The following is a 22,366-nucleotide window of genomic DNA, read 5'->3' on the forward strand; positions in this document are numbered from 1 at the left end:
TCACTCCCAGCTGCTTGAGCTCCAGCCGGTTGTTTAAATTCCCCTGCGCCTCGGTTTTCCCTCTGAAAAAACGGGGGGAATAAAATGGTTCTCAGCTCCCAGGGCTACTGTGAAGGTTAAATTAGTTAATATGTTTCAAGTGCTGAGTCACTTTTGGTACATGAGTAACAGCTGGTATCAAGGGCTGGGGAGGCGGACTTGGACTAACAATGAGCACAACTCCTCAAACCTGAGGGACCAGACTAACAGTGAGCACAAGTTCTCAAACCTGCGGGACATGTGAATCACCGGCGAGCTTGCGAAAAGGAAGATACTGATTTAGTGGGTCTGGGGTGGGGCCCAAGGTTCAGCATTTCTAGGTGATGCTGTTGCTGCTCATCTGGGGACCACGCTTTGAGTGGCAGCGTTGTAGCAGGACCACGCTTTGAGTGGCAGCGTTGTAGCAGGACTGTTGCCCCGACTAGGAGTGGCCAGTGGTCCCCTGTGACATCACCAGGCAGTGTGCCTCCTCTCCATGGGCTCAGGCTGAGCCCAGGCTTTCCTCCAGGTGTGGGGCGGCCAGGAATGGGCACGGGGCCATGGGGCACTAACAAGTGCAGCCTCAAGAGCGTCAGCTGTGGGCTCCGGGCTTTATATGATACGGGAGAAGCCAGGCGGGGTTGATGGAAGAGGCGGAAGCAGACCGAGGGCCTGAGAGCACAGTAAGGCCAGGCAGTAGGCGTGGGACGGAGGTGCCCGATAGCTGGGGGGCACAGGGGCCAATGTCAGAGTATAAGCTATGGGGACAGGCAAATATTTACTGCTGAAAACTTGGTGAGTCTAATTTTATTTCTTGGTGTTTAATTTCTGATGAGTTAGAAGGCTTTTTGTTTGCTGGGCTGTGCCTCAAGGACATTATAAAGGGCAGTTGATTAGAAACAGGTTTCCTACTTCTGGTTAGTAGAATGCCTGAGGAGAGAAAAGTTACTGGGTGTTGCTTTCTGCCATGTCCAGGGTGTCCTTGGTGGGCAGATGTGAGGTGGGTGGGCTCCCCATCTTGGGTTCAGGCTACATACAGCCAGGCACGTAGTTTGTCCGGCAGGTGGAGGGGAGGTGGAGAACAGGATTCCCAGAGATGGGAAAACCATTCCAAGGAGCTCCTGAAATACCACTCCAGGGAGAAGTTATGTGGCAGTGGAAGTAGCTGGCCGGTGCCTTGGGAGGAAGGGCATGCAGTACTGAGACGAATTCTACTAAACTGTGGTCAGTATTTCTTTGGGTCACATTCATCCTTTGTTCAGGAGTGTGTTAGAGAAACACACTTGCACTTCTAACATTTAACCCCTTGTATAGAAAGTGCTTCCGTTGGCTCTCTTGTACTCTCTTGTATACATCCTTCCTCCTGTTCTGGTGTCTGGGGCCAGGTGGCAACCTGAGATACTGTATGGAGATCCTGGGTCCTGGTATTTATAGACAGCTCCTGTTCGAAGGGGCACCCCTGGGAAGATGAGTCCCGGAACAGATCCAGGGACTGTGTCCCTTGTTGCTGCCATTCCCTCTCCCTGGCCTCCCCATCCTGGCTCTGCCTCTGACCTGACCCCGTGGCCACAAGAACTGGCCGGGGAACCACACCGTTGTTCCCTCTATCTGTCTGGTGGAGCCTGACTTTTTGTGGGAATCAGAACTTCATTTCTTTAATGGATTTTCATAAAAATGCTGTTTCAAGGAAGAGAAGATAATATTACTTTCCTTTTCAGAGGTATGGTATAAATAGAACTGCTCAATTGTGTTTTATTCCCAGTTTTGGGAATAAATGTTATTGCATGTAAAACTTGGTCTAACCTCGCTACTGCCAGCTCTGACCTGAGGAATTTGTGGGCTTATGAATAGCTCTAGCTGTCACTTAAGTTGAGCTCATTTCTCTGAGAAGCACTGGGTTATTTTTTTAAATCGCCAACAGAGAAAAAATTTCACTTAACCACCTCTTGGCTTTACTCAGTGAGTGAGCCATTTAATAGAATAAGAGCGACGTAACAGGAATGCAGTCAGAGTTCTGAGGGTGGGTAACCTCCATGCTCATCACGGTAGGGGATGGGGGAGGTTAGAAGCTTTTACGCATCTTCTTTTGAAGCATCTATTTTGTAGATTATTCTTCAGTTCCTAAATAAAAACCCCATTTGTTTAAACTATATGAAACTTAGTTGCCTTGGCTCAAGACCTAAAAGCTTCCTGTCATCCCTACAAACTCCCCACAAGGATGTAATTTTGTAAAATTGCTTTCTGGTCTCTTCCGCAGAGGTCAATGTCGCATAAATACACTGTGAAACCTGGGTTTCACATTATGCTGCGAGTTTTTTCCTTTCCAATAAACGGAGACAACAGTCTTAAGGAATAAATTTGTATTCTTATTCTTGCTACGCTTACACCAGTATTTTATGCTACCTAGATTTTTGAGTGTTCGTTGTCTTAATTTCGACATTTATTTGTTTAATCAATATTTACTACTTACAGGCCCATCCCACCATTTCTTTCAATGCCTGAGGCTATAATCCTAGACATTTTGCTTTATCTTTCTCTCTTCCAGCAAATAAAACTAAGAGGAGGGACACAGTCAGGGTTATAAAATAAAATAGAAATAGAAGTTGGCCATTTTATTGTCTGTAGTTGGATCCCACTTGAAGAAACAAAACGGACAGCTTTTGTAAACATAGAGCGAGGGGAAAAAACATAAACTAAATTTTAGGGTGTGAAGCTGCCCTATCTCTTTTCAGAAAGAGAGATTTCCCTGCTGTGATCTTTTGAATGAGTGCTTGAAGAATACTAATTCGTCAGCCGTGCTTGGGTTTTACAGTCTGAGTGAAGGTAGAGTTTTTTTCTGTTTATGATCCACAATTTTACTTTTCTTCTCACTTCTTAGTTAATAGTATGTTTTGTAGTAGATGTGGCTTTAAATGCTTTCTTGTAATGTAGTCATTATCAGATTTTCCTCCGTATTGCTCTCGTCATGATTAGTGTTGCTAAGAAAATAATTAACTTTACTGTATATGTCAACAGGAAATCTCTTCTGTATCCATTCTTTGTAGCTTTAAAATGAGCAGTCTGTTCTAAAAACCCTGAAGTGCATTTCAGCGTCTTTTCTACAGTACCTTGCCAACATCTATAAGCATCATTAAAATCACTGTCATTAAATAGGTCTTTCCAATGACTCAAAATGCAAGTGGAAAAAGTATCTTATGCCAAGCACAGAAGGAGTTTTTACTAAGTGCTAAGTGTTTTGAAGGTGAATTAGTGGAGAAAAAAGCTTTTTAAAAAAAAATTGAGCACAACCGTTTGCAATTACGAATAAGAACCTTTTGCTTGTTTTTTAAGTTTCTACGTCGCAGCTCAGGACCAAGTGGTCAGGCTTACTTGTACAGGTTCCACATGGTAATGCCTTCAAATCAAACCCAGCCCCAGGTCTGCATTGTTTATGACTTCACATTGATCCAACATGTGTGAATGATTACTTTACACCTAAATCCTGTGGTATTTCCCTTGGAACTCATGAACTTCCTGTGGTGTAACTGGATAGTTTCTATTATGGAAAATAGTCTTTCTTCATGTCATACTCTTTCAAAGTCTTCACAGGACATTTTTAGACAGCTGGTTTTTCACAGTTACCATTCAGTGGCATAGGAAAACTTGCATTTGAATGGGAATCTGAAGGCTTTTTTTCTTGCCTTCATTTTGCTTTTACACCTGTGTGATATCTTGGGTCACTTGCTGGGCCTTCGTTCTCCCATCTGTAAAGTGAGGGGGTTTGACTAGACAGTCTCCAAGGTCCCTTTCCACTTGCGGTTTCTCTGAATCAGTGGATCACTGGTTGTTATGTTCACGTCATGTTCGCTTGCTACATTGCTTTGTTTAACCACGTCTCAGACCATGTTTTGCTCTGTTTTTTAAATTGAAGTAGAGTTGATTTACAATGTGCCAGTCTCTGCTGTGTAGCAGAGTGACTCAGTTGTACACACATATGCATTCCTTTTTTATATTCTTTTCCATTATGGTTTATCACAGGATATTGAATATAGTTCCCTGTGCTATACAGTAGGACCTTGTTGTTTATCCATTCTAAATGTAACCGTTTGCATCTACCAACCCCAAACTCCCAGTCCCTCCCTCTCCCTCCCCCTCTTCCCCCACCTTGGCAACCACAACTCTGTCCTCTGTGGTTATGAGTCATCTCAGTCCATTTTTTAAAGCAAATTACTTTGGTCAGAGGCTCATTATTCTCAGTCATCCGCTCCTTTGAAAAGTTTTGCCTTTTCAACCACAGAGACACGTGGAAAGCATTCCCCGTGGACCACATCTCTACCCTAGCTCAAAAAAATACGAAATCATGGCAGAAAATTGTTATCATCTGTTTAGTTCATCTGACACGGCTGCTGGTTGTCTTGCTGTGTTCCTGGCAATCGCGAAAGGCGTGTTAAGAATAGCCTTGATGTTGTGTTGTTTTGCTCAAGTAGGTTGAGCAGAATCCTGGGAAAATAAGCATGACGTCAGGTTCTGAAAAAGAGCAAGGTGGCAACAGAGGATATTTGCGTTTTTGATATAGGTTGGAGATGGCTGATGCCCTAGACTAGTATGCTTCTGTAGGCTGCCTGAGTCCCTTGTCTTCCCTTAGTCCTCAGTTTCTCGCTTGCATGCATTTCCTTAAGCAGTTTTGAAACCTACCACGTGGACTTTCACGTGTAATGATTCATACAGTGTTAACTGAAGCCAAAGTGAAAAATGGGCTTGATCCTTCATGGCTGACGTGTGTTGTACTCTTCCAAAATATTTTGTTCTACACAGAGTAAAACATTTCAAGAACTTAATATCTTTGGAAAGAGGATGAGTGTAGGAGTCTGGAGGCTGTGTAGTCTTTTGGGGTATTCACTGCTAGTTACCCCTGAATTCATAACCACTCAGGTTACTTTCAAGGTAAGCGTATGCTGTGTAACCCAAAGAGCTGCACCCGCAAACACAGGTTGTGTTCAGCTGGTGAAGAATTGGGTGGATTTGTTTTGGTCCAGGTGAGAAGAGTTCCGGGGTCAAGCGGTCACCTTCATAAAACCGAAGACGGTGACTGGGAGTGGAGTGACGACGAGATGGATGAAAAAAGTGAAGAAGGGAAAGCTGCGTTTTCGCAAGAAAAGGTAAAATGACATTGATGATGATTTTCTAACCTGTGTCAGTTTTATTTTTGTGTTTTTGGGGGCGTGTGTGTACTAATGAATATGTAATTGTTTTACAGTCACGAAGAGTAAAAGAAGAAAATCCAGAGGTGAGTGGTGGTTATTTATTTAGTTCTTTGCCTCGTCTCCCCCCCAGCCTCCTCCCACAAGTATCAGTCTGATCTCTTTGGGGAAGAACCTTCAAACTTTGTTCTCGTGGTATAGAAAAAAAAGAAAAGGCACATAGGCTTTGCGGGTCTTGATACTGTCTGAGTTACTTTGGAGCTGTGTATATTGGGGCAGATTACTCTCTGACCCTCAGTTTCCTCCTCTGTCCAATGGGGGTGATCACAATACTTATAAAATTGCTGTGAGGATTGATAAAATCACATACATGAAGCACTCAGTGGAGTTCTTAGCACAAATTAGTTACTCACTTCATCTTAATTCTTAGGATTACTGCCACTTAGAGAACATACTAGGCATACAGGAAAATGTCTCCTAGATTTTTAGTTTACCATAAAGCAAGATATTAACATGGTTAGGAACTCTAGGTTGAATTTGTTGGTTTTGATTTTTAAATCTCCCGGGTAACTTAGTAGGCAAGGAACAGTCTTTCATCAGCCTCCCTTTGAGAATTGGTCATCTTTTGATTAACTTTACTTCCTCCACTGGTTAATTATTCTAATGACTAATGATGACTGTAGTTCAAAGGACTTCCTCATTCTCCTAGAGGAAGTTTAAGCGTATTTAAATAGTTCCAAGTATTTTACAAATCTAGTATTTAATGTGTACTTTGATAAATTCTCTTTAAGAAAACAGAAGACTTCGGGCTACAGATGATATCCATCCCAACTTTCTTTTTAAATTTCCTTTTAATTAAATGGAGTAAATCTTATCATTCTGCTTTAAGTGGCAATAACCAGCTGTACCATCTAAGAAGAGAGCATCAGAGCTACAAGCCACTCTTCCCTCTGTCATTCTCCCCCACCCCGGCTCTGGTCTCTTTTCATTCTCATGCCTCCTTGATGGGCCTTTCCTAGGGATTTTTCAGTCTGCCTGCCTCCTACTGGTAACTCTCCTTCAGATCCTGTTTCCTCCTATATTTATCATATGAATTAATCTCTCTGTTTCGTACATCAAATATGAGCTTTGATCAAGAAGTTAGAAGGATGGTGGTGTGCTCCACAGTAGGACATGTTGGCTACACACATATCCTGCTGGATTTTTGTAATGATCTTAACCCATTATCATGAACTCTGCCATCTTCTTGCCCACTGTTTTATCTAGAGTGAAGTGCAGATCAAGGTTTTTCATCTATTTCTAAGAGTGACTCTAACTAAAAGTGTCAGTTCTCCTTAGAAATAGAACAAAATAACATGATTCAAGTAGCGTCATTGACTCAAAAATCATTCGTTATTGGTTCACTGCAGGACATTTTCGTTGGAAGATACTCACTGGAATTCTGCCTTACTAGTATAGGCTGATGGGTGTAGGTCTTTCCTCATGAGGATTTGTTAAGTTTATTTTGAGAATATCTTACTCTGTACTCGTTGCAATTGCTCTGATAACTGATCTGTTATTTGGATAATAGCAGTATCTTTCTGGCAAACGTATTTTCTTCGTAGACAGGAAAAAGAGTAGTGTATAGCATGCTGTCAGTTGTTCATCAAACATCCCTGTCAACCTTCTTGAGTGGAATTTGAAAGTCTTAGGCACCTTACTGTATCTAGACTCGCTTGATTTCCCAATGGCATATGTCTGTTCCCATACTGGCTTATAATTAAGGAAGCATATAGATAAGCTTCTTATTTCTGTGGAAGGATATATTAGTTTGAATGTAAACACTCCCCCCAAACTTTAGGAATCACCAGCTCTCTCTGCTATTACACAGCTTCCCACGCCATTTTATTGTTTTTGTCTTTTGGGGGGTATTTTTCGCAAGGCTGGCGTTTCAGCATCCTGAGCTGTGTTCAGAATCTCTTCAGTGTTGGTTCCTGTGTCCTTTCAGCTTTTGATTAAAGTAGCCCCCTGATTTAGCAGTCACACCAAGTCACTTTTTGGATGTGAAGCAAAAAATATTTTAATCTATTATACAGGGAATTAAAATGGTTGAATATGTAAATATTCAACAAACATAAAGCATATAAATTATATAAACATAAATTATATATATAAATAAATATATATAAAATATAAATTATATATATAAAATGTGTGTACTGTGTGCACTGTTTTAGTAGATGTTGGGGATACATCAGTGAGAAAAACAGAGTGCAATCCCTGTCCTTGTGGGGCTTCCATTCCAATGGGAGTAGATAAACGATATCCAATAGCCTTCATAAGTAAGTAAGTTATGTGGTTTGTTACAATGGAATAGGAGTAATGGAAAAAAATAGAATAGGGTAGAGGGTGAGGTAGTATGGTAGGGGTTTATAATTTTAAAAGGGTTAGTCTGGATAGGCCTTACTGAGAGGCACATAAAGACTTGTAAAAGGGCTTCCCTGGTGGCGCGGTGGTTGAGAGTCCGCCTGCCGATGCAGGGGACATGGGTTCGTGCCCTGGTCCGGGAAGATCCCATATGAGCCATGGCCGCTGAGCCTGCGCGTCCGGAGCCTGTGCTCCGCAATGGGAGAGGCCACAACAGTGAGAGGCCTGCGTACAGCAAAAAAAAAAAAAAGAAAGAAAAGACTTGTAAAAAGGTATGGGAGAATTAAATAGAAATAACTCTGAAGGACCACTTTTATCCTGCTACCATTCTTACCCCTGTGACTGTCCTATCTTTCCAGAGGTTATAAGTTTGCAATGTTTTCTTCCAGACCTTTCCTGCTCATTCACATACAAATATGTACATAAGAAGTCTAGCATATCATTTAAAAAATATAAATGAGATTATAAAAACTATAAAATTTTGCATCTTGCCTTATATCTTGGAAATCTTTCCACAGTAGTCACTCTAGATCTACCTCTTTATTTTTAACTGCTGAGGAGTATTACCTGTCAAAATGGTTTATTTAACCATTTCTTTCTTCTTGAGCATTTAGGTTGATCTTGCAAACTGTATTCCATTAACATTTTTTGTGTACGCACTTTGAGGGGCGCACATATAAATAAAGCATAGGTACATAGAACTGTGATTTACAGAATCTGCTGATTTGGGATTTTTATAGCTGTTATCAAAAGCTGTATCATGTTAAATATCTTATTGTATTTGTCAGTTATACCTCAAAGCTGGGAAAAAAGGCTGTATACAGTCTCAGACAGTGTACCTTATACCTTTAAACATCTTTTAAAGGGAAAAGATGTACTAAATGGCACATTGAAATGCCAGTGTGTTTACTTCGTAATAAGCTTTCCAGTAATATGTGTCATTGAAATTGCAGTTGAGATATTTACTTGACTATAAGCCACTAGGTGACTGGGGATAGTATTTTTTTCATGTCCGTGTTCCCTTAGCATCTAGTAGACATGCTATGTGTATTTGTTGGTGACATGGAAACCTATGCACTGAGAATCAGACTCTAAACAAGTGCCTGAATAGGTCTGTCATATTTATAAGTAGGTAAGAAGTGGGGGAAGGATCAGAAGACGTTTTATAATCGAGCTGAAGTTCAGAAAAAGTAGTCTTAGTAGTTCCACACTTAAGAGTGAGATGCTGCAATAAAGAAGGGGCATTTTAGAAATGCTTATTTTGTAAGGGGCTATTTGGCTTCCTGGAAGTATAGGCAGAATGTCCAGGTATTACAGCACTAGTTGGAGAAGACTGAGAAGGCAAGGGTGGGGTATTTGCCAGAGGGACCTTGGGTAGATGTGCCTGGTACAGGACCGTATTTGGAGATGAGAAATTCCAGTGTAATACGTAAAGTTCCAGAGTTACACCACTTGTCTAATGAGATTCGTAGCCAAACTTAGTGAGAAATTGGTCCTAGTGTGTTCTTAACCTGGTTTTTAAGAAATAGCCTTGCAAAGTATTTGTCACCTACTAGTAATTATTAGTTTGTAATAAGTAAATAATTCATGCTAATTTCATTTATTTAGTATCTTATTCCACTTGGATGGTGGAAGCCAGTGGAGACTAAAGGTTAATAATATAACAATAATAAAGAAGTTAGTTAATTGGACAAATGTTTAATCTGGGTCTGATTCCCATGGAGCTGCGTTAGGCACTGTGGCATTGTGGGAATTATACAAAAGCACAGAAGAGGGCCTTCTCTCCAGAAGCTGCTCATCTCTTTGGGGGTAGGGCTCGGGAGTGGTATTTGCAAGGACAAATACCAAATAAGTGGTATTTCTTAGGTAGGGTTTCCTAGTTGATACAACATCCTAGCTTATATAAAACCTTTCAACTATTATCTCATTATTGATTTTTTTTTTTGCTTTATAAAAAATTTTCATTGTTGTGGTTTGATCTTCTTTTTTTTTTTTTTTTTTGCGGTATGCGGGCCTCTCACTGTTGTGGCCTCTCCCGTTGCGGAACACAGGCTCCAGACGTGCAGGCTCAGCGGCCATGGCTCACGGGCCCTGATCTTCTTTTTGACCAGTGATTTTGGAATCCTTTTGTCAGTCTCTAAAATAATCAGTACACGTCTTATAATTCTTTAAGCAATTTTTATACCTTAATTTTTTATATAAAAGTAAAACTGACTTTATTTTTTATTCGTTTTAAATTTATTTATTTATGGCTGCATTGGGTCTTCGTTGCTGCGTGCAGACTTTCTCTAGTTGAAGCGAGCAGGGGCTACTCTTTGTTGCGGTGCGTGGGCTTCTCATTGAGGTGTCTTCTCTTGTTGCAGATCACAGGCTATAGGTGCGTGGGCTTCAGCAGTTGTGGCTCGTGCTCAGTAGTTGTGGCTCGCGGGCTCTAGAGCGCAGGCTCAGTAGTTGTGACGCACGGGCTCAGTTGCTGCCTGGCATGTGGGAAGTTCCCGGACCAGGGCTCGAACCTGTGTCCCCTTCATTGGCAGGCAGATTCTTAACCACTGCACCACCAGGGAAGCCCTGACTTTATGTTTCAATTCACAGTTTCTTTTGGTTTCATTTAAGTGAGGAGGACATTTTCCAAGGCTTCTATTAAGGAACCACTCGGTTTATAGTAGCCCTTCTGTTAGGGGTCATGAAAACATGGTTTGCAATCCTGGCTCCACATCAGAAAAACCAAAGGCTTTAAAAATGCGGATCCCTAGACCCAGCAAATCAAATTGTGATTTGGTGGTTTGGGGTGATGTCCAAGGCAACTCTGATTTTTAAAAAATCTGTTCATGTGATTCTGATATGTGACTAGGATGAAGGACCCACTGACTAGGAAAACTGCACTAGTCGCTCTGAATCCAAAAGCCCAGACTGGAATCCAGGAAGATTGAGTGCTGCAAATACCTGAAGATTTGTTTTAAATATCTGCCTATCAGAAGTCTAAAAAAAAAAACCGCAAACAAAAAAACAAAACGACTAAGACATTTCAGAAATTCCTTGGAAAAGTTGTCCTTATTTAATCAAGTGTAATGGTGCCAGGTGGGAAGGTTTGATGACAGAAGCCCTGTAGGGCCCATGACAGGTATATTGAAGAATTTTGTTGTAGGTCTAGGCTAGGTTAATTGTTTCCCAACTCTGATATTTTGTTCTGAGGAGAAAATCCTTTTGGTGTGGATTTAGGTTGAGTGAATTTTACCAGAGCTTAGACACAGTGTGAAAGCTAAATTCATTGCTTATGTTACTCAGTGCTATTGCTGGATGATTGTTAAAACTGCCTTTAGCTTTTTGAAATTATTTCTGAAGACATTGTGTTTTCCAGACGCCTGTCAGCTCTCATGTTGTCTTATACCCATTTGTAGTTGGAGGCAAGATTTGATTTCTCCCTCCAAATTGATTGTACTGGATCACAGACGGCTTTTGTTTGATGCTTTTATGATGTCACTTTCTAAAAGGTGTTCTTATTACAGGTGACTGGCTTTCCAACTAGTTGTTGTTAAACTTAGAATCTCCTGTAATTCTGAAAATAAACCTTTTGTTTTGGAGTAATTTTAGGTTTACAGAAAATTTGCAAAGATAGTGTACTCTGTAGGGTTCCCGTACATTCTTCATCCATGCTCTTTTACCGTTAATTTCTTTCGTAGCCCTGACGTGTTTGTCACAACTAAAAACCATCAGTGCTCCATTACTATCTGCTACATCTCAGATTGTATTTGTATTTCATTAGTTTGTCCACTAACATCCTTTTTCTGTCCCAGGATCTAATCCAGGATAACACAGTGCATTTAGCTGCAGTATTTTTAAAAACAGAAAATGAGAAGATTAGATAGAGCACTATGAAAAATTAGAAAGTGGATGTTGTCCCTTTTTTGTCTCGATTCCAAGGTGCTTTCCTCTTTCACTCAGTCCCAGAGGCCTGTCTCCAGGGCCGTGTCCAACATTAATCTGTTATTCTTCTCTTCCCCTGCTATCAAAACACCCATTCTCTCAAGTATCCTTCTTAATAGCAAACTGTTTAAAATTTTAAAAAATTCCAATAGACAAATTTATATTATACTGTTAATGAATGACAGCTGCTTAATGTGTTAGGCTTCTTGTAAGTTTTTACATTTAAAAATGCATGCCCAGAAGTCATGCCCTAAACTGGTAGAATGGGGTCCATAATGGTGAAATTTGGCAGACTACAGTTGGTTGTCAGGGAAGATGTTTTGTGCAGGGAACCTCCCTCTCCAGCACTCCTGTGCATCTCTGCACATTTCCTGCCCCAGTGGGAGCTGGAGACTGGTTTCTTCATCACGTGCAGGGTTACACCTACACAGTGAGGTTGCACGGTAATAGCTCTCTGTGCCCCTAACTGTCCGGGAGTAAGGGACAGGGCATGAGATGGGCCTCCCCAGGGGAAAGAGAAGTTGTCACCTCTGGTAAATGCCATTAGGAATTTTCCATATTACAAACCTTCTTTGACTAAAGGTAGGATATTCTGTAGGTGATGTGATGTGGCTTTTGGTAGTATCTCAAACCTTAATTAAGAATGAACTTATGAACAAAACGGAAACAGACTTACAGACATAGAAAACATATTTACGGTTACCAAAGGGGAAAGGGGGGGTATAAATGAGGAGTTCGGGATTAGCAGATACACACTACTATATATAAAATAGGTAAACAACATGTAGCACAGGGAACTATATTCAACATCCTGTAATAAACCATAATGGAAAAGAATATGAAAAAAATATATATGTATAACTGACTCACTTTGCTGTACACCAGAAACTAGCACAACATTGTAAATCAACTATACTTCAATAAAAAAGAAAAAGAAAAAAAATTTAAGTTTAAAAAAAAAAAGGTTGTGGAATCAGTCTGAAAAATTCTTTACAAGAGATCGTTTGGGATAGACCAAGGCCCTCTGGCTGGTTAATGAACACAGGTTGTTTGTTCTTCTAACATAGTCATTTCCCCCCAACATTTTAATATGAAAAACTTCCAAAATATTGCAACATTAAAAACATTTTATAGTGAACATCCACCCAGCAGTCACCTGGATTCTGCCATTACTATACTTCATCTCATGCACAGCCATCTATTCATCTGTCGGTCTATCTTTGTTTTTGGATGCAGTTCAAAGGAAACTGCAGACGTGGGTGTACTTCCCCTTATTTCTTCATTACTAACAGAGTTATTTTCGCGGAAGCAGAGAGAGTAAGAATTTTACGCTCTTAGACTTTAGAAAACTCTTGCCACAAAGAATTTCTGATGACTTCTGATAATTTTAGAATCGATAGTAAGTTTAGGGAATAATATATATTTTTCATTCTTTGTCAATGTTGTTTCTCTTTTCGTTTGCCTTTCAAGTTTTGTTCCAGGGCAGAGTTCACAAAAGTAGGGATTGAGGCAGAAATATTTTGGGTATCACATGAGGGTCAGGTTTCCAGCTTGGAGAGAAAAATATAACCTATTACTCTAGCTTTTCTTTTGGGGAAAATGTGTTTTAAAAATCCAGCTACCCTTACATATTTTTGAAATCCAGTGCTGTGAATAAATTGTTCAAAGTAATGATTAAAGGGGCAGGTTGTGCTAATCCTAACATCCTTTTATTAGGGGCCCTTAACTTGCGATGAAGTTGTGTGACAAGAAAAAAATGGTCGTTGGGCATCTTTCTGTTATCAGGTTTAAAATATCAAATAGTCCCTGCCTTTTCACTTTAGCTTGGTGGTTCTCTAAAAGCTTAAGGATCACCTGGGGCACTTATTAAAGATACAGATTCTCTTCTGTCTCCATGAAATTCTGAATCATAGGCTGGATGGTGCCCCGGAATCTTTAACGTGTGTCGTAGGTGATCCCAATGCAAGTAGTCAAAGGACCACACTCTGGGAAATGGTGCTTTAAAATTACTTAAATTATTTAAGATTTTTGTCTCTGATAACTGAGACTTACTGTAACCACACTGAGCTTAACGTCTTATTTTGGTGTTCTTACGTGCTGTAACGGTGGCTCTGTTAACAGATCGCAGTGAACGCCAGCAGCATACCCAAGCAGATACAGTCCCTGTCTGTGCAGGACCCTCAGGTACGTTTCTTTGCCTGTCATTTACGTTGTAGACAGATTTTCTTTTAACAAAACCTGACATTTTAGAAAGATAGACAATATCAGGGTGGTGCTTCCAAAGCAGGGGCTTGTAAACACTTTTTTAATAAGTATGGAGAAAAGAGGACTGTCACTATTGACTGTGATTTTCAGGGCCTCCAACCTTTAAATGATAGGTTCAAGAGCAAGAATTGATTACCAGACTGCTTTTGAAATTGCTGGTACTGTGTGAAGTGAGAAAAGGAAAGAAAATGACTCACCATTCTGCTAGATTCCAGCCACAAAACATTATAATTAATTGATACTTTTCTTTTTTGCTCCTGGTTGGATTTCTAAACTGTTTTTATAATTCTTTTATCACTGAATTTTATGGGCCAATTTATCTCTACAACTCGCCTTGTAAAAATAATAGTCCAGTGACTGTGAATGAATTCATATTAAAAGTTATACGACAGAACACGTGTGCCACGAGTTGTGTCGGGTGCTGATGAAGGATGCTGAGCTATCCAGGGCAGGGGCTGTGGACATAGAACCAGAGTGCAGGCCCCCGTTCTGGTTTTGCTGTGTAATTAATAGGCAAGCCCTTCAGCTCTCAAAGTGGTTATACTTTCAAGTATCACCAGCTGGAGGATCACATCTTCCCTCCAAAGCTGCATATTCCATTTAAATTTATTTCTGTTCTACCTGATGTGTATTTTATGAAACAGCTGTATGCAGAGGAGAGAGAGTGATGGGATTTCATGATTGCAGGTTAGACATCTAGTCTTTGACCCTTATCTTTTATACCTGAGGGAGCAGAGATTTGCAGAGGTGAAGTGGCTCAGCCGAGGTTGCACAACTGCTTAGAGGCAGAGCCTTTACATTGTATTGGGCAACTCAGTAAAACACCTTGAAGTAAACTGTAGGGATTGGTTGAATGATAAAAGGAAAGGTAGGGATAACAACAGGTCACAAGGCAACGAGTAAAGGAAACGGGAAAAGGGATAAGGATACCTAGTAGTAAGTAACATGGTATAGTTTGACTCATTTTCATACACATTATTTTGTTCTCCCAGGAAACTTTTGAGGCAGGTATTATCCCCGTTTTGTAAATGAGAAAACGAGTCCGGAGAATGACTCGCCCACAGTCGCATAGCTGGTCAGCGGCAGAGCCAAGTCCTGACCTAAAATCCATTATTTTTCTACTCCAGTAGGAATGTCGCATGTCCAGGAATTGGTAGGAGTAGGGAGAGGCTGTGTAGCAGAGGCAGTCATAACTGATGATCTGTGTTCAAGGAAATAGACTCTAGGGGAGAAAGGCGAGAAAGGTAAACTGTGGCGTCACCTACTAGGTTCCTCCATCCTCTGCATCATGAGGTTTAAAGTGCGCAACCTTTGTGCATCACCCAGGCCCAGTTGGTACAGTCCACGGCTCGGGTTGCAAGGTTCCCCTCTAGATAGCTTTCCTTTGGACTTAACTGCTGCTTATACCAGTTGTTCCTAGGGCCCGTCCTCCTACTGAGGCTTTCTGTATGAAACATTTGAATCCACAGTTGTGATGGGAAGTAGACACCATTCTAGTGTTCACACAGAGGTCTTATATGGACAAATAAGACCTGCATGTGTAAAGAGCTAGACTTGAAATTTCCAGGAAGAAAGGGCTCTATGAGTCAAGGGCTGTCATGATTTTATGCATGTATTTTCCGAGTTTATAACAGTTTGCTGTTTTGTTTTTAAAGGGCTTACTCAATGCTAGTGAAGACTACAGAGAAGCTTCTTGTGCCGTGAACCTAGTTTTAAGATTAAGGTAAATAATATTGTTTATTTTGCATCACTTTCCAAGGTATAGTACAATATTCGGATCTCCTTCCTTAGCTTTTCATAATATTAGCATACAATAAAATTGTTACCTTGTTTGATCTCCCCAAATAGCCTGTGGGTGCTGTATTCCCAGGACTAATTGCTCTCTTCTAGTTGCTTCCCCAAGAAGAATAAGAAAGAAAAGCACCATGTGAGTGTATTTGCAGGCTCAGTGTACCCTTCATTAAGTTTTTTTTTCCTTGCCTTTTCTTCCTTGGGTTTTTCTTTCTCTTTTTTTTTCTTTTCTTTTTTTACGTTAGATCACAGTAAGAGATTTTTAATGAGTTTCTTTCTCACTTCAGCAGTCAGCCTCTGACAGAAATAAACCATGCTTGTACGACAAGTTGCCTGTTCAGAACATTCTTCAGTGACAGGTTTGATCAGCCACTGTGGAGAAATGATAGATATATTATGAAAGAACCCTTAGTCTTCCAGGAAATGGATACAAAAATGGTGCCTGACAGTCTAGTCTTTGTATCTAGTGAATGAAAGCTTTCTGTATCAAGGATTTTTAAAAATAAGGTCAATTGAATGTGCATTCTTTGTTAAGAATTTGGAATCTCAAGACAAAAGAAATTTGCTTGAACTTAATTGTAAATAGCTGAACTTACCAGGTCAATCACCGTCACATTTTTTTTAAAAGATTTCTATTGGAGTAGTTGCTTTACAATGTTGTGTTAGTTTCTACTGTACAGCAAAGTGAATCAGCTATACGTATACATATATCCCCTCTTTTTTGGATTTCCTTCCCATTTAGGTCACCACAGAGCACTGAGTAGAGTTCCCTGTCACATTTTTGAAGGCATTTTAAAATATGTTCTCCTTTGACAATTAAACAAATAGAACACATGGCTAATGGGCCTTTTTCAGAGCCATGGCTATAAAAGGTGGATTCATTTTCAAGGTTAGTTTCCAGCCCTGTGAATTATCATAATTTGTCAGGGTCGATTATCTTCGCCGTAATCGCCCCTTCCTCCTGATGGTCATTCACAATCTGCAGTGCATTTTCCCATACTTACCGTGGGAGCCTCACCGCGACCCTTGGTGCAGTTTAATTCAGAGTTGATTTCCAAGTCAAGATGTGAAATTATTACAAGACTATTCTCCTTCTATTTGAGAGTAACCTTGCTTGTGATTCACAGTTAGTGTATCTAGCAGTCTCCAGAGAATGAAATGGCCCTTTCCCTTTTCGTTTGACTTTGGAAACAGGTACTCCTTTTATTTTTCACTTGTTCATTTATTCACTTATAAGTATTCACCGATATTTCTGAGAAAGCAATTCTGTGCGGGGCTCAGTGTTTGTCTTTGAGACGCAAGGGTGAGCGAGACTACAGAGGTTACAGGCTAGGCCGCTGAGCATGCAGTGTTGGAAGTCACCTTTAGAGCCCAGTCATCCAACCTCCTACTTGACATACGCAGGAGTCTTTTCTTCAGTGCCCCTGCTGGGTATTTACCCAATCCCCATGCATGCTTCAGTTCACTCTTTTTCTGTGATCTCCTCTGTGATACTGAAAAGCTTTAATTGCTATGTCCTCTTGAAGATTTAGCTGACCTTCCTATTCTGGGCTCAAATTCTGACCCTTAGAGCGCATATCAGGTTCTCTGGATAAGTCTCCTGAAGAGTGTTAAAATGCATACTTTGAACCTTATTTCCAGATATTGTTTTGCTCTAGGTACTGGGACAATATAAAACAGTTGCATTCTCTCATTTTTCTGAGAGCCATTTGTTGTTTGCCAGGCTTGCTCTTCTCCTTTCCTAGGCAAAACAGCAAAAGTAACTTTAGCCTTGCTTCTCACAATATAGTTCTATATCCCCCTCACAATCATCCTTGTTTACTCTTATTGACTTTTAGTCTGTATCTGCTTTTGTTACCCTTTTTCTCATGGGCTTAGGTGGTGGTTTTCCTGAGTTCGTGGCTTGGGTCACTAGTCTTAAAAGATTCTCCATGAAGAAAGAGTTCCATGTTCAAATAAGTTAAGAAACAACGGGTAGTATCCATCTATTACACACACACACACACACACACACACACACACACACACACACACACACCTTTTTTTGGAAATCACAAGGAACAATAACATTAAAGGTTCTAAGAAGTTCTGCAGGAGAGGAATTTGTTTAACGTTGTTTACTCTAAGACCTCTTCAACTTCAGAACTCTTTTCATGGTATTATTTTCCAGTTTAACCTTGTCCCTTTTAAATGGAGCACCCATATTTAAATGTAGGTCTCCAGATGTGATCTGAGCAGGCTAGAATACAGTAGTTAGATCATGTGATTTTTTGCAGTTCACACTGTATTTCTCCTAAATAGAGAAATTTATAAATTTCTCCTAAATCAGTCCAAGTTTTCATTGCCTTTTGAAATACCTGTGTACTTTGGTGATGAATTTAGCATGACCCAACAGTCAAACAAAAACCTCTGATTGTGTTTTTTCCATTTGAAGGGCTACCAAGGCTGACTCTGAACTGCAACCTATGTTTTAGAACTCTGTGCACATCTTAGCATTTGTCACTATAAGAGTGGACCTGGTGGTTTTGACTCATTGCTCGCCCACCGTACATTTCACTCCTGACTGTCAATGTGTTATATTAGTTACAATGTTTGTATATACATCCCTTGTCAATTTGATGACCCTGTCTTTTGCACCTTTATCCAGAACATTGATTATCGTGTTCAACAGTTCAAGTAGGACAGAACCTTCTGGCATCTGTTAGAAACTGCTCACTTTCTGAATGCCTTTCAATAATTAACTAGTATTTTTTGGTATAGTTGCTCAATCAAAAACAAATCCTATTGACTCTACTGCCTTTTAGTCAACGTTTAACTGACTATTCAAAAGGCTATCATAACAGGATCCATTAAAAGTATTTCTGAAATTAAGACATATCAATGATATTTTCAAAAAATGGAAGTGGATTTTAGTATAACTTATTTTTAGCAAACACATGTTTATGCCTAATTGCTTATATGCATCTTTTTTGTTGTTCAGTGGTTACAAGGTATTTATTTAAATTCGTGTTTTTTTACATTTGAGAACTCATGAATCTCTCAGTATGTTGCTGGACCCCTTTAAGGGCAATCCTTATACAGTTGTGAACCGTGCAGGGGTTAGGAACACTGACCCCCAGCAAAGTTGAAAATCTGCTTATAACTTTACAGCTGGCCCTCTGTATACACAGTTCCACATCTACAGTTTTAACCAGCTGTGGGCTGTGTAGTCCTGTGGTATGTATGTATTGAAAAAAAAATCCACATATAAGTGGGCCTGTACAGTTCAAATTCCTGTTGTTTGCAGGTCAACTGTACTTTAATTTGAGAAATAGCCTTTGAAAGTTAACAGTTAAAAGCTATTAAGTTTTGGGGATCACTCTCTGCTGATATAAACGTAAGCAGCAGCTACTCTCATTCATCCTATAGATATTTATCAAGCACCTACCTTGTGCATGGCACTGTCCTAGGCCCTGGGACGCAATAAGGGAAAAAAACAAAAGACAAATTTCTTGCCCTCCAGGAGCTTACATTCTAGAGGTAGGGAGAGGAGCAATTCAAATACAAGCATTACTGATACGGTATATCAGGTTCTCTGAAGGAAAAGCTTCATCAAGAGGCTAGAAAGTCTGAGGGTGCTGTTCTGTATTAAGGAAGGCATGTTAGTTTTCTATTGCTATGTAACAAGTTACCACAAATTTCGTGGCTTAAAGTAACATCCATTTATTATCTCATAGCTTCTGTAGGTCAGAAGTCTGGACTCGGCCTACTTGGGTCCTCTGCTGTGGCTCACCAGGCTGCAGTTAAGACCTGCTCACCTGGAGCTTGAGGTCTTCTTTCAGGCTCATTTGGGCGTGGCCAGAATTCAGTTCCTTGCAGTTGTGGACTGAGATCTTCGGCTCCTACAGGCCATCCCACCCCAGACAGTTCACAGCCTGACTTTGCTTTTTTCAGGGGCAGTTGGAGAACATTTCCCCTGCACTCCAAAGGCCCAGTCCCTCTGTTAAAGGTTTTTCACCTAATTAAGCCAGTGTCATCTAGAATAATCTCCCTTTTGATTAAGTCGAAATCAACTGATTTGGAACTTGAATTGCATGTGCAAAATCCCTGCACCTTTGTCATAAAACATAACTTAATCACAGGAGTGACAGCCCATCATATTTAAAGGTCCGGGTCACACTCAGGGCAGAGGATTATGTAGGGCATGTACACCAGGGGACAGGAAGGTTGGAAGCCATCACAGAATTCTACATACCATAAAAGGGCTCTCTAGTTAAAGGGATAGTTGAGCAGACCCCTGACAGAAGTGAGGAACCAAGCCTTGAGGTTGCTTGGAGGAAGAAAGTTCTAGGCAGAGCAAACAGTGATTGCAAATATTCTGAGCAGGAAGGATGTTCTAAGTAGTTATAGAAACAGCCAGGGAACCAGTATGGCCAGAGTGGTGGTGGGGGGTGAGGTCTGAAGGTTAGCAGGGGCTGAATCACGTAGGGCCATATAGCCTGTGGTGAAGACCTTGGATTTCACTGTTTGTGGATGGGAAACCGTGGTGGAAGGTTTGTGAGCAGAAGAGTTACAACGTGGAGACTAGACCATATAGAGACCATTCAGGGTGGAAGCAGAGGGCCCATTGGCTGGCTATTGCCCTGGCGCAAAAAATAATGATGTGACCTGGACCCGGGAGGGAAGTAATGGAGGTGGCGAGCGATTATCAGATTCTAGATGGAGGAGAGAGGACTTCAAAGGTTTGGGCCTGAAAATACAGATGAATGGAGTTGCCGTCTTCTGAGATGAGGAGGGCAGTTAGAGTCGCAGGTTTGGGCAGAGTCAAGAATTCGGTTTTGGACAAGTTCAGTTTGAGTTGTCTAGCGGAAATCTATCTCATGATGTCAAGTAGGCATTCAGGTACACGAGCCTAGATTTCAAAGGAGATACATTTCTGGGTTAGAGAGAGAAATTTGAGAACTGGTGCATACGGTGGTCCTGTAAGTCAAACAGAGGAAGTCTCAAGAAAGGAGGAGGGAAAAGCTGCATCAGTTGTTATCAGTAGATCAAGTACAATGGGAACTGGGAATTCGCCATTGTGTTTGGCAAAATATCAATACATTCTTAACCATTCTTGACCTTGGCAAGAGTTATTCTAGTGGAGTGGTGGGGATAAATGCCTGATAGAACTGGGTTCAGGACAGAGTGGTGAGAGAAAGCACAATGTAACAAAGATAGATGACTTGTTAGTATGGATAACTCTTGCTAGAAATTTGCTGTACAGGAGGAGCAAAGAAATGGGGTGTTAGCTCAATGAGAATATGGGATGAAGGGAGGGTTTTTTTTTAAAAGTATTGTTTATTGGAAATGATCCAATAGAGAAGGAAAATGGAATGAAAGACGGGACGTTTGTAAGTCTGATGTCCTCAGGTGGGTGGGAAGGGATGATGCCCAGGTATCCATGTGGAATGTGCCTTAGACAGGAGAATGGATAGATGTCTGTTTGACATTGCAGCCGCAGTGATGGAAGAGCAGGCAGAGGTGCAGGGAGCTTGGTGATTTGGGGTATGGGCTTGTGGAAGTCTTCTTCTGTTAATTCTCTTCTCTCAGTAAGGTAAGGAATATCATCATTGAGAGTGAGGAAGGAAAAGATGTTCAAGGTTGGAGAAGTGAGGAGATAATTGTGTAGGAGAGCTGGAGAGTCAATTCACCAGGGAGATGTGATAGGATGAACAGGCTTCACCGGTGATCACTTGAGGTTAGGGATTGTGAATTTAAAGTGAACTAGTAGCTTGTTCCCTGAAATGGACATTATCCTGATGTCCCAGAATATAAGTGCGTGTGAGTGTGATCATCATCTAAATGCAAACACAGCATTTCAAAACATTCCTAGAGGGTTCTATGGGCACACCCTCACAGGCCCCAGCTTGAGTCACTTTTTAAATCATGAACAAATACAGGTCATAGAGTTGCCCTCAGTGGTCTCTTGTGTGCGGGGTGGCAGTCTCCTGGCCTCTTCTTTTACCACCAGCACCCCCTCATAGGTCCAGCTTCTCTTAGAACCTTCAACGTTACATGCTCATTGAGTATCAAAATCTGCCATCTGGTGTTGGTCCCTGCCATACAATTTCTTCACACCCCAGTCCCCATGTGAAACCCACTCTGGATCACTTGTACCACCCTGTGTGAGAGGAAGCTGGAAGGTTGTTCTGGCCAGTGTGGATCGGATTTAGGAAATCCATGTGCTGTTTTGTACCCTTTTCATTCATTTCCATCTAGACCACAAGATTCTGACGTATGTATATGGTACATATATAGACACATTTATATACGTACGCAAACATATGCACATACACACACACACACAAATATACCCTCACTCTGTCCTTGTGGGTCACTGGTCGAGACAACACGTGGCTATTGGGTGTTAGGAAACAGCGTGCCTGCCTTTCTTATCCCCTGAGGCTATCTGGGCATGACATGTATGTGTATCGTGCTCCACAGGCTAGTGAGTAGACACCGTTTCATGCCAGCATTTCACCGGTTGTTAACTAATGCTGTTTGGATGGCTGCTTTCTCCATCTCTTGGAAAGGTCACTCTGACTTTCTTTTTGAAATAGCATTTTATAGACCTACCTGCTAGGAATATGGCTTCCTTCTCCAAGATGCTGGGTAAACCTCACCTTCATTCTCTAGGTAGGAAACTGGGAAATACTTTTCACAACGCCACCTTCTGAAAAGAAAAGACAAATACATTTTAGCTACAAGTAGTATATTTATTTCTCCACTTCTCATTCTGGTGATCATAGGCAAAAGACTGA

General features: G+C 40.9%; 1 protein-coding gene across 3 annotated transcripts in view; it reads left to right on the forward strand.

Moving 5' to 3' along the window:
• Positions 1-22,366, forward strand: part of STK39 (serine/threonine kinase 39) — a 478,001-nt gene that overhangs the window by 348,559 nt on the left and 107,076 nt on the right. For all 3 annotated transcript variants that reach the window (XM_030852534.3, XM_060302304.2, XM_030852531.2), the window contains 4 exons: positions 5,034-5,156; positions 5,255-5,284; positions 13,650-13,712; positions 15,449-15,516. In XM_030852534.3, coding sequence (XP_030708394.1) covers positions 5,034-5,156; positions 5,255-5,284; positions 13,650-13,712; positions 15,449-15,516 — 284 coding nt within the window. The remainder of the gene's footprint in view (positions 1-5,033; positions 5,157-5,254; positions 5,285-13,649; positions 13,713-15,448; positions 15,517-22,366) is intronic.

The sequence above is a fragment of the Globicephala melas genome, chromosome 7 (assembly GCF_963455315.2).
Source record: "Globicephala melas chromosome 7, mGloMel1.2, whole genome shotgun sequence".
NCBI classification, from domain to species: Eukaryota; Metazoa; Chordata; class Mammalia; order Artiodactyla; family Delphinidae; genus Globicephala; species Globicephala melas.